We start from the raw sequence: 13,169 nt of genomic DNA, 5'->3' as shown, positions 1-13,169 counted from the left end.
TTTAGGAAATTCCTATTTAGGTATTAAAGCCAGAAGAGTGTGATTAACTTCCCTAAGGAGCCCTCAAGAGTTACAAATTCCTTCTAGAGCCTCTATGACTTCATCTCCCAAAAAATACCAATATTTTTGAAAAAAGAAAGCTGGGAAGCCATCTAACCCAAGAGATTTATCCAAATTCATCTATTTTAGAACCTCTTCCATGTCTTCCTTGGTAAAATTTGCCAAGAGCACTTTATTCTGCTATGGGGATATAATATTAGGAATGTTATTGATGTATTCTCTCTAATTTAATATTGAAAATTTTTCATTAAGCATAATTTGAAAAAAGGAGGAGGCCTCCTCTGCCACCTCTAAGGGACTTTCTAAGATCAGGCCAATCTTAGTTTATATCTTGGTAACCTTGTTTTGCGCTTTGCGAAGCTTTGTGCTATTATGAAAAAAAATTATGTTCTTATCTCCTACTTTGAACCAAGACTCTCTAGATTTCTGCCTCCAATAAACTTCTTCCTTAGCTAGAATATCTTCTAATTTTAATTTTAGGTATTTTTCACGGTTATAAAGGACTTCTCCCATACCTACAGCCATGACTTCCAAGTTTACATGTTCTAATTCTGCTTCCACTTGTCTTTTTTTATCAAATATGTTTCTAAATGTAGATTTATTCCACTGAATGAGATGATTCTTAATACTTTAAAATTTTTGAACCACTTTATAAATTTTGGATCTTAAGACTTTAGCTTCCATCCACCAGAGTTACAGTGGGGATAGAAGAGTGGGGTTGAGAAGGGAGGGGTTGAGAAACCACATTTGTTCAAATTTGAAAGGATTTCTAGTTGGAAATTCTCCCATAAACATATTGAGGAGAACATGGAAATGGTTTGAGCTTGAGAAAGGTAACGTTTCAAATTTGAGATAGGAAATTTGATCTAGGAAGTTACCCCAGGAAAATAACCCATCTAATCTTTATGTTATTTGACTAAAACTTTGTCTTCTGTTATTCTAGGTAAAGGAATTGTCTACTAAGGTTACTTCCATCAAGGAATTGGAGCTAATCCAAAGATTAAAATCTATAGATGTTTGAGGAAGTTTTGATAATCCTCCTCTTTTTTTTTAGAAGGTGAGGTGATAGCATTAAAATAATCACCTCCTAGAATACAAAATTGGTCAAGGGCCTAAAGATGAGTACTTAATTCCTTCCATACATTTCTTTTATCAAAAGTCAAGATGGGTTCATAAACATTAAAAAGGGTAAAAACTAAATTTTTCTTTAGATCCTTAACTTGAGCCATCATCTAATTATTTTCTTCATTAATAGGGCAGTTGCTAATTTTGTGAGGGTTCCAAATAAAGGCCAAGCCTCCTAAAGAACGCTTGACTGGAATTCCCCAAATACATTTGAATCCCAATTTCTTATTAAATTTAAACACTTCTTCTATGCTTAATTTAGTTTCTTATATAATACCAATGTTAGGTTTATATTTGTTAAGAAAACACTTAAGAAGGTGTTGTTTGTTAGGGGCATTAAGGCCCTTAACATTCCAAGATAGGACTAACATGGCCCCTTGGGAAGGCACTTCCCCTTCCTTGCTTCAAAGAGGCCAATTAAGTTTTATTGTCCTTCAACTTCAACTCCCTGAGATCTAAGTTCATTCAAGAATTTCCTTTCCCTTTTTTTGGATATTCTAAGTAGGAGAGGTTGTGGGAGCATCTTTCTATTAAATGCCCCTTATTTTGTCTAATCAAATAAAGTCCAAGCCTCTTGAAGAACCCTTGACAGGAATTCCCCAAATACATTTGAATCCCAATTTCTTATTAAATTTAGACACTTCTTCTATGCTTAATTTAGTTTCTTATATAATACCAATGTTAGGTTTATATTTGTTAAGATAACACTTAAGAAGGTGTTGTTTGTTAGGGGCATTAAGGTCCCTAACATTCCAAGATAGGACTAACATGGCCCCTAGGGAAGGCACTTCCCCTTCCTTGCTTCAAAGAGGCCAGTTAATTTTTGTTGTCCTTCAACTTCAACTCCCTGAGATCTAAGTTCATTAAAGAATTTCCTTCCCCCTTTTTTGGATATTCTAAGTTAGGAGAGCTTGTGGGAGCATTTGTCTGTTTAATGCCCCTTATTTTGTCTAATTCTTCTATTTATACAAGCTTACCATGAAGATCTTCCATGGTATAGCCTTCTCCTCCCAGGGTGAGCAATTAATCAATAAGCATTTGCTTTTGATGATCTAAGCCATCCTTGACAACAACTTTTGTAAAGTTATTAATAATGTCCTTTTCTAATTTTTCATATAAAGCATTTTTTCCCTCCCTACTTAATCTTTTGAGAGAGGGTCCCCTACTATTAGAGTGGGAGGATCTTTCTTTATAGGGGGACCTAGGAGACCCATCTGCTTGAGCCTTATTATTTTGATCCCCCATGTTGATGGGTTAATTCAGAGATTGCCCAAGAATGCTCATAGGAGTTGCAGCCGAGGCTATATCCTAATTATGGGTCCTCATATTATTATCACCATTCATAGAATGAGGAGAGCGAACTTCATCATTAGAAGGATTCTTCTCCCTAATAATAGAGAATCATCCCTGTAAAGGGTTTAGAGAAACAAAATATTCTATATTAGGGCCTTCAAATGGGGGAAGATGTGTAGGAGATGGCAGTCACATTTAGGGCTCCCGCAAAATTCTCCTTATTACCAAGAGAGGAGGTAACATGAGAACTCGCCCTTGGAGAGGATTGACTAATCTTCAACCAATCTTCTCTAGATAGATTAATCCTATGCAAAGTGTCTTTAAAACCAATTTTATCAAGCTATCTAATAGCCATAATAGATGGCCTTCATAGGTTTCCATGAAAATCTTAAGATTAAGATAATATACATTGATTTGTGATGATTCTGAGGGGTTTAAGAGACGAATCATTAACAATAAGGCCAACCATGATTTTGACATTCACAAAGTTTAAGAAATTTTCTTCTAATCCTCTAAACCCCCATAGAGAATCCCCAATTTGTCACAAAATATTCTCTTGAAGGATCTCAACAGGCATACTTTTGAAAGAAACCCATTTCATAATTTTGTGCTTATTAAAATTTTGAGTATTAAAATTAGGGCTCCATTCAATAAATTTTACATGTTGGCCTTCCAAAAAGAACGAGACATCATAAAGCAATTTATCTATGAGTTTTTTCAATTTACAATAAATGAAAAGTGTATTATTGAATAGGTTAGTTATACTTACCTGATCTCCCGACATTGAAATCATTTGAACAAAGAATTTTGTGGGGAGGGGGCTTGAGCTACTCTATTTTTGCAAATAAACCCTATATTTCACGTTGCTCCCACCAATTTTTCATATTTTCATTATCAAGGATTAGGTTTTGAAATTCCTTTTCTCCAGCAAGGGTAGCATTTATCTTTGGGGGGATCCTCAATTGAAATTCTGATTTTGGGAATTACCAGCACGAGGGTTGGATTCTGCATTGGCCCTTTGTCATGGTATAAAGCCATAATTTTTACTATCCACTCCTTGCCCTAGCGAAACTGAATTAACTCTCGTTGTAAAAGAGGGGATTCAAGTTGAAACCACCCACATGTTCTTATTTCTAGCAATCCCTAAATCTTGTACCCTATCTTCAATTAGGACAAAAATCTAGGAGTCATTAACATTTTCCTCCAATCTTCTTTTCTGGGAGGGATGGTGGAATGTATTAGGATGTTCTTTGTGTTCGTCCATGTTCTTTCCCCCCTAGTCCCTTTGTTGAAGTAGGACAAACCCTCTCCAAAGCAACAAATGAGTTCCTTGTAGGAATAGAAGTCTTGGTCAAGCCATAAATAAATATAGGAATGCACAAAGAAGACAATTCACCTTGAGGAGCCAAAGGGATGCAAGGGTAACTGCCCTGTGCCAAGAATGCTTGCCGGTGAATGACAGAGCTTTTTGCTCTCTTTTCGACCTTTTATTCACCATTTTCTTATGATGAAGATTTTTTTTAATAGGTAATCGGTCGAAGCCTAGATTATTTATTAATCATTTTATTATTATTATTAGATTAATTATTATTAGGTGTTAATCTTGAGTATATTCAAACCCAAGACCTCCCCGAGGAGGGACTCACAATTTACTGATGCGTTATAGGCTCTTGTCTTTATGATGAAGGATATTACTTCCCCTATGCAAAGATTAATTTTATTCCCAATTATGTTTCTCTTAATCCTTAATTGACTATTCTCAATCATCACTACTCACATAAATTGCACATATCTTAAAAAAGAGATTGTATTCAACACAAGTTACATTTAGTTGACATGATTGTATATTTCTTAGGCATTCTTATACATTGTTCACACCATATTATTTTCCATGAGTTGTCAAGTATGTGGTATTAACAACAATATGTAGGAAACAAAGCATGGAGATGTACTTGGATAGTTTTTATACACAAAAAAAAAAACTTATTGCCATAAAAATGTTATTAGTAAAATAAGCAATAATTGATTGGACCATTCTATTTTTTTATTAATAAAATATGAATCCTTGTCCTCAAACAGTGTAAGTATTTTTCCTCATGCATTTACAACAAATAATTCTCTTTAATTTCTATGTTTCTATAATACTTGAGGTTTTGTTTGATATATGTGGTTATTTATATTTGCATCAGACACATTAGTTAGAAATTGATAAATTAACAATCTTTAATCTTTACTTTCAATGTGCTTTTTTTCATTCACATACCTATAACATGACTTATTATTGAATTGTCACCTTCAATTACAGTGCAACTACTCTATTTTCTTGAAAAGTTTTAGAACTTGTTGGCCACCCAATTGCCACTTGGGATGAATAATTTATAACTTTCCAAGTAGAGAACCACATGTTTATAGGATTTTTTCATTTGTGTAGGCCAAATATTGCAAACAACTATGTGTAAGTATCAATAAATGTACGCATAAAATTCCATTTTGAAAACATAAACCTTTTCTATGAATCGAAACATTGTCATTAATAGAACCCAACAAACTATCAATCATGTTACTTGATCGAATTTTCATTGTTCAAGAAGTCATTTTTTAGTAGTTTGAAAATGAGATTGATTAATAACAATCTTCGTTGTCAATACAGTGGAGATGTACTCCCTTTAATTTCTGACTAAGGATATTACTTCTCATGTGCAAAAACTTAATATTTTTTATTGATTTATGTCTTATCTCAATTTATTTACTCACATTAATTGCAGATATCTTAAAAAAAGGGTCCATATTCAACACAAATGATAATTGATTGACACGACTATACATTTTCAAGTGTTCTTATACATTGTTCACCAACTATAATCTTTTCCAAGAATTGTCAAGTGAGCCTAATTAATAATGATTTATAGGTAACATATCATAGAAATGTACTTGGACAAGTTTTCTACACAAATAAAAACATTCTTGTCATTAATTTTTTTTTTCATGATTTGTCACCTATGCTAGTCCTTGATTGCCCAACCTCATCTATTACTATTGATTTTGATTAGACATGCTAATCATCTTTTGTTATCATCTCTCTACCCAAGGGTTCTGTATGATTTGAGCCATGTTAAGTCATCTAAATGTACTTTTTAATGCATGTTTTTGTTACTAAGTACTTTCAAGATCTATGTATCCATTTAACTTTCAATATACGCTAATTCCTAATCGTTAATTTTATTTAATCACAACTTGAACTCATTTGCAAATTGTTAGTAGAGCTATAAAGAATTAATTTTTCAACTTAGTGTTTCTATTTCTCTTCCCAACGTTTGTACAAGTACATTATTATCTCAAGAATAATGATGCCATATATCATTTAGGTATCTAATTATAGACATGATGAGAAAATAATTGCTATAATACATATAATGGACATAATTAGATAGAATGAGAAGGATGACAACTCAATGAGCGAGACTTCCAAAGAACACACCATCAACATTGGGGTGTAGAGTAGGTAAGAATGCTTCATTATCAATAAGGGTTTGTTTGGCTACTAGAATTATTAAGTGCAACATTTGTCTGATGCTGGAATTTTTTAATCCATAATTTGGTTTTGGGAATGTGATTAGACTTGTTTGGCTCACTTGGAATTTGCACGGAAGATGTTTTTCTTGTGTTTGATTGTACAAAAATAAAATTTGAATAAAATTAATTTAATAATTTAATTTGAAGTATTTATTTGTTATAATTTATTATAATTTTTTCATTTTTTAATTTAATTTAATTTTTAATAATTTAAATTAAAAAAATTGTTTTAATTTATTTACCACAAAATTAACTTGATTATCACTTTCATCTCCAAGGTGCTAGTGCGGGGGAATATCTGAATCTCAATTGGAAAACTGCATATGAAGATCAATTTTCTTAATCTAATTATACCCACCATTGTAATACCTACATTTAAGTTGCACCCCAAAAATTATTCAGAGAGATATAGATTACTAACATTCTTTTAGACAATAAATCAAATGGTGAACTAGTAGATTTTGGGCTTTCAAGAGTAACTATTGATGGATATGATTCTCAAGTGACTATTACTATGAAAGGAACACTTGAATACCTAGATCCAAGCAACTTTCCACTTATACTCTCTTTGCTTACTGCTTAATGTTAAACATGAAAAATATTAATTTCTAATGTTTTGACATTTTAGTTCTATGTGCAATAGGTATTTCAAGACACAAGTGTTGATTGATAAGAGTGATGTCTATAGTTTAGGGGTGATTTCAATGGAAATCATTTGTGGTAGAGCCCCTATAAATGTAAAAGTTTCTATCGATAAAATTAATCTTGTTACCTAGGTGTAAAATTATACCATCTCTTTCATCATTTCAAATTAGTGACAATAATTTTAGGGGTCCATTATCAAAGAAAGTAACAATGCAACTTAGAAAATTATTTTTGCTTTACATGTCACACCATATTTCAAGATAGTTGAATATTCTGAAAAAAAATGTAAAAATGGTGGACAAGCGATTGGTTGATAGTTACAACATAAAATCCATTGTACATGTCACAAAGTTAGCAATTAGGTGTGTTGCAGATAACCCTATGTTGAGACCCATTGAAAGCAAAGTCTTGGTAGACTTAACAATGACTTTGCAATATCATGCAGAAAGTGTGGACTTGTCCGAAGAGATTGATATTGATTATCAAGATCAATAGATAAGTTCGTCGACACAGAGGGAAATGAGTTCAATGGATAACAACTCCTACTTTGCATGCTTATTGAAACCAAAATGTTTATGAAATATGGATTAGGGGAAATGAGAATTAGAATTGCTAATTCCAGTTTCACCTTTTGAGATGGAATCAACAAATCTTCATTTTGGGCTATAATGCAAAATCCAAATGCTAATTCCAATTCACCACATCCAAAATGCGGATTAGAAATTTTAGGAATTAGCAAATACCAATTCTGGATATCTCTCATCATGTCATGTTAATCATTGACAAATGACATTGCAATGCTTGCGTAGATAGTAAGCTCTAAAATAGAAGGAATTGGAAAGAATATGAGAACTGTACAAATAATGCTTTGAAATTGAACACAATCTACCACTAGCTTGTTATTTCTACTACTTGTATTGTAATTTTCTTGTGCGTTGTTGTGACATTTAAGTTTTTCCTAGCTAGATTCACTATTATCCATTTTTGAATTTCAATTGTTAAAACTCTTGTAATACGTGTAATGTAACATTCTAATTACTAAAGTGCACTCTCTTTTTAATATGTATTCTTCTTGCTATTCGGTAGTATTCAATCTAAAATAAGAACATACTGTAAGATGTAAGATAGTCTCATATTGCAATTAAATTGACATGATTGTACATTTTTAAGCATGTATTCTATCATTTGTACTTAAGTTTTACACACTTTTTAGTCTATATAAAATGTCCAATATGAATAGTGATTTCAAAACCCACCAATGTAAGAGTGCTATTTTCGAATTAGAAATTGTAATATAACTGAACATTATATAAAACTTACTCAAACAACTAAAAAGGTATTTTAGAATTTAATAATTATTTTTTCCCCAATGTGAAAAAAGTGAAAAGTTCAAATAGAAAACTTGATTTATACCTAGCATTAATCCTTGGCTCACTATTGGGAAACCCAATTAAAACTTAGTTCTTGCCCTGAATGCTTTTTAAAATAAAAAAAAAAAAATTCTCCTGTTTACATGGATAGAGGCGACAATTTCAAACTACTCCGCAGGACGGTGGGTGTCGAGACTTCATAGATTTCAAAAACATTATAATCTTGCATGGAAGTCTAGAGCAGGGTAGAGATTGTGTGAGCAATGGCGTTAGCCACTAGATTAACACACCCTTTAAGCATATGGACACGCAAATCCTCTTCAATGTCCAAGCTGGGCAGAGTTACAATGCAACTACCTGTTAAAATTGGACCTACCCAAAAAATTTCATGTAAAAATACGTCTCTGCTTTTTAAAATTTCGAAGTGTTTAAATTGTTTATAGCCGGTAACCCTTGTCTATAATAATGGGTTACGCGTGGTTGGTGTGATGATATTTCAGTAGTTGAGATGATCGATTTAAACTTAACAGGTTTTTGCCACACTGGAACTGCTTTGAAAACAGAGAGAGAGGAGACACTTAAAGGAACAGATTATAACATTGTGAATGAAATAAAACGCCTTATTGAACAGGTACGCAGAAATTTAGGTCTATCTTGATTTCGAACACTATTAAGTTTTTACAAAATTGACTAAATTGCGAATCAGGGAATAGCAGCTGCTAAAATTATCCCTTTTAATTTGTTAGAAATTGCAAGTAACTTGTAATATAAGTAGCACCTAAGTGGCTGAAGAGTACTTCGAGTTTTAACGGCATTATCGAGAAGCCGGAGTGCAGGTACTCCAATAGTTTGGCTTATGTCTTCGAGTACTTAGTCTTCATTCTCTGTTTGCGCTTTTCCCAGTTATCTGCAAATTCTGACAGTTTGGATACTTTAATCATCAGCTGTCCAACTGTTTTCACAGTTGTCTTTGCTTCACTGATTTCTTCATATAATGTAACTCTGTCCTTATCTATTTTATTCATTAGCTTCTCTGTTTTCTTTCTCTCATAGTTATCTTCTGCAACCTTTAGTGGTACTGTTTCCAATTCAGGTACTTGATCTGCAATTGCTTTGATTGTCCATTTGATGATGAAACCTCTGGTATTAGGTTTCCAAGAATATCTCTTGTAGCTTCCATTATCCTAGCTTTCTTCTTCTTTGCTTTCGACCTGCCCTTAAGTTGCCTTTCTCTTCAACTTTGCAGAAAACTCTCTTAGTTCCTTTGGTTTTAGCTTTGAGATTTCCACATTTTCAGTTTCTTCGTCTTCTTCATTTCCTTCTTCTACAACAAGCTTTGCAATGGGTTTGATCCTCTTCCTTTCACTCATTGTATTGAAACTCAGTTTCCTTTTCCTTGTCACTGATTCTTCTGCAATCTTCACACTTTGTTCTGTAACCGATTGTATTGGTTGAGCTTTTGGTGTATGATCAGCCTCTTCATAAGGTATGTCTTTTATGATCACTGTATCATTACTTGCTTGTTCTGTTCTGGTCTGACCTGTTCTGGTTCAGATGTTTCCTTTTGAACTTGTCCAATTACTTCAGATGGAATGTAAGATTGAGATAAGATAGCTTTATCCATCTTGCACTCATCTGTTTTGTCTTTGTCCAGTTCTTCCTGTGCTGCTTTTACATCCTTCAATTTCTTCACAGTCTCATCACAAATGCTATGTGCATCTCCAATCATAATTCTTAAGACTCTGTTTCTTATATTGAAATCTTGTTTTATAGCCTCAAGAAGTATCTCAACATCTTCTTTGCTAAATTCAATGCTTATCTCCATAAGTGCTCGTTCCATGATTTCCTTGTTCATCTTCAATGCAGCGCTCCATCTTCCATCAACTAACATATAGAGCTCCTTGGGTGTTGACCAATAAAGTTCACTTATTGTTTTTCTGAAATGATGCATATATCTGACAATTGCTTCTTCAACTTCCCTTGTCCTTTTCATCATAATATTCATAGTTGCCTGTTATATCATCGAGTCTCCCATTATCTAATCCGCCTTTCACTACATATTAACATGGATAACTATAGCCGTTTCACTTTTCTTGGCTTGTACAGTTTTACCCTTTTCAACAATCTTTACACCTGTCTCCTCTTGCTGTACTTGCTTTTCTTCACTTACCTTTTGCTCATCAGTCTTTTCCTTACCTTTCTTTGAATTGAGGGTGCATTATCCTCTTCTACTTCTCCACCTGTTAACTCAATAGGAGTTGTTTGCTCAGATTCTTCAATTGTAACCATTGGAGTGCTAGATTCACCACTTCCAAACTTTAGTGACAACATGCTCATCATTCTCTGTGACTTTCTTTGAATTACTGGTTTCGTCAGCTCCATCTTGATTTTTGCAAATGCTTCCTCATATGTTCCAAACATTTGTGCTGTTACATCTGTAGGTCTTGATAGCAGCTCTTTAGCATTTGTTTTAATGGTATCCCCATCAGCTCCATAACCTATCTGGTAACTAGAATGTTCTAGGTTGAACCGCTTGAATAATACATGTATCAGCGTCAACCAGAAAACATATATCTTCTTTGTATTCTTAACTATATGTGCTAGAATTCTTTCCCTCTTATGCATGTTTGACTGAAATTCATTGAAATAACTCCATGACATTGTTGAAATTGTCACCTAAGTCCTTAATGAATTCATTGCTTTGTTCTTTTACCATTAGACTATTCCCTTTCCTTGAAAGAAATTTTGTAGGTAGAAAATTATACATACGAGGATAGTTCCAAATCTAAATGGTTGTCTCTTGTCCTGTTTGATCTTGTCTTTGTTAGCAATGAGTTGGCTCCTTAGCATTTCACTTAGATCATAGGCAACATCTTCTTTGACCATTCTCTACACCACATGAATTGCTCCACTGGACACACTGTTTAGTTTTCTGGAGTGATAAAGTTTGTAACCAGTCACCATAGACGTAAACCTAACTTCCACTCTTCTATACTATTGACCCTAATAGCTCTTGAATCGGATTTTGCCTTCGTGAGTCGTGTTACCAAGCTTCTTGCCATCATTTTGATTGGTGGCAACTCACTGATTGTGCATAAACCGATTACTTCATGGATGATTTCCTTTGTTATTACATGTGGCTAGTCTAACCACAACATTTCCTCGTGTAGCCTGCTCAACACATGTCTGATCCATTCATGTTCAAATTGCGTTGGAATACTCACTGCATGTGTGAAACCTTTCATCTATGGATGTTAGTGTATACTCTTCAATTTGTCATTTGCGCACAACTCTTTGAATACATTGTTGATATCTTCAACTCCAAGTTCTACAATTTTGCAATGAATATATGGCTGAAAATCTTCTATCAGTAATACACCTGGGGGAATCAAAGATAGAGCACCTATCATATAAATTTTGCTCGCCTTCATCTGACGCAGCTTTAACTTTGGTTGAGGCTTCTCGATCACATCAGTCAGAATAGGAGTATCGATTTTGTGTTCCATTGTTTGTCTTGGTTTCAGCCTTTTAACCCTTTACACTGTTTACACCAATACCTTTGACTTCACCTATTCACGTTTTCTACAGTTAGATCCTTCATGCCTTTTTCAGTTCTAACCAAATACAGTAGCAATTGCAATATTCGCAATAGACAGTTTCTCAATAGTGTTTCAAAATAGCATTGGGACAAATTATCACTATTTGCCTTTTTTTATGCATGAAAATAATCATTACATCTCTTTTAACGGTTAGCAGTACTTGTCATTGGTTAAAGCTAGTAGCCTTTAGAACATTGTTTTACACCAGTTAAAGTTTCTACCCATTTATGCTACCACTTTACTATTGCTTAGCAAGTTTTCATCATAACTTTCCAAGGCCTAGTCATCACATCGCATCACATCCTCCTAGGCAAATTTTAGATGACTATCCATAGATTTTTGGGGATTGGTTAATGATGTTCCTTTCAAGTGCTCCCCCTAAGTCCATGCTTGACTTAGTTTGATGAAGAGACCACTACACCTGTGGTTGATGGCTCTTGATCCTATGTCTTGACTTCTTCCTTGCTATCTTCCCTCTTTTTCCACATCTTGTTCATCTCAGTTCTTACTGTTTCCACATCAACAACTTTCTTCCCTTTGTTGTTCTCTGACTAGTTGGATGAATGGTTGTTCATCCTACAGTCTTTTGCTAAATGACCAATCTTGCGACACACAAAACATGCCATACCAGTTGGCCTCCAAGGTCCCACATTACCTCTCATGGTTCTCATTCTACCATTGATTGCCATATGTCCATAATGTCCACACACTGTACAAAAGACATCAAATTTTCTCTCCTTAGCCATGACAATCACATGTTTGACAGGGGAACAAGGAACCTTTGATTTTGTCTTGCATTCTTCAACTTTATGTCCATACTTATTGCAACTATAACAATAACCATCAATTCTATTTCCACTTGGTTTGTTGCTCATGCTAGAACTACATTCATAAGCCATATATGACCATACTTCCACAATTGTAGCAATGACCATTAAACACTTTTGGCTTAGTAATCATCGGTCTACTTCTACAAACATCAGCAGTATGACCATTTTTTCCACGATTGAAACATGTAGGTTTTGTAGGTCTCTTACCAATTGTTTTGGATTGTACCTTAAGATCTTGTGGAGTCTCCTTTGGCTTTGATGATTCTCTATATTCAGATGTATCTTGAGCAACATAGCCCAAATTGATGATGTCCTTGTGTTTCCTTTGACTGTTCAATTGTTCATCAAGCTTTCTTTAACTTTCATTGTACCTCTTCAATCTTTCATTGTTATCTTTCTTGGTTTTCAATTCATTCTTCAACTTTTCAACTTCATTCCTCACAACTTGGTGATTCTCATCAGCAAGGTCCTGCCTTTGTCTTTGTAGCAATGCTAATTCCTGCTTGAGCTGGTTGAGTTCCGACTCTTTTGCCTTCAGTGCATCTTTAGATAACTTCTTTGTATCTTCAACATGCTTTCTTGCATCTTCCTGCAATTCTTTTAGCTTAAGATTTTCATAGGTTCTGATAGCTTGTCCTTCAAGTTCCTTCTTTAGATTCTTTACTTTCTCTTTG

The 13,169-nt window shown here is 34.0% G+C and overlaps 1 protein-coding gene across 2 annotated transcripts in view; it reads left to right on the top strand.

The window, feature by feature from the left end:
* Positions 1-8,196: 8,196 nt before the first annotated feature.
* Positions 8,197-13,169, top strand: part of LOC149569011 (RNA-binding S4 domain-containing protein) — a 193,904-nt gene continuing 188,931 nt past the window's right edge. For both annotated transcript variants that reach the window (XM_089821824.1, XM_089821823.1), the window contains exons 1-2: positions 8,197-8,456; positions 8,597-8,697. In XM_089821824.1, coding sequence (XP_089677950.1) covers positions 8,330-8,456; positions 8,597-8,697 — 228 coding nt within the window. In that variant the 5' untranslated portion in view covers positions 8,197-8,329. The remainder of the gene's footprint in view (positions 8,457-8,596; positions 8,698-13,169) is intronic.

Source organism: Cupressus sempervirens, chromosome 3 (assembly GCF_028749045.1).
Source record: "Cupressus sempervirens isolate cs-2001-9-10 chromosome 3, ASM2874904v1, whole genome shotgun sequence".
Taxonomy (NCBI): Eukaryota; Viridiplantae; Streptophyta; class Pinopsida; order Cupressales; family Cupressaceae; genus Cupressus; species Cupressus sempervirens.
The sequence above is the reverse complement of the archived record's forward strand: the minus strand, read 5'-3'. Positions and strand labels throughout refer to the sequence as shown.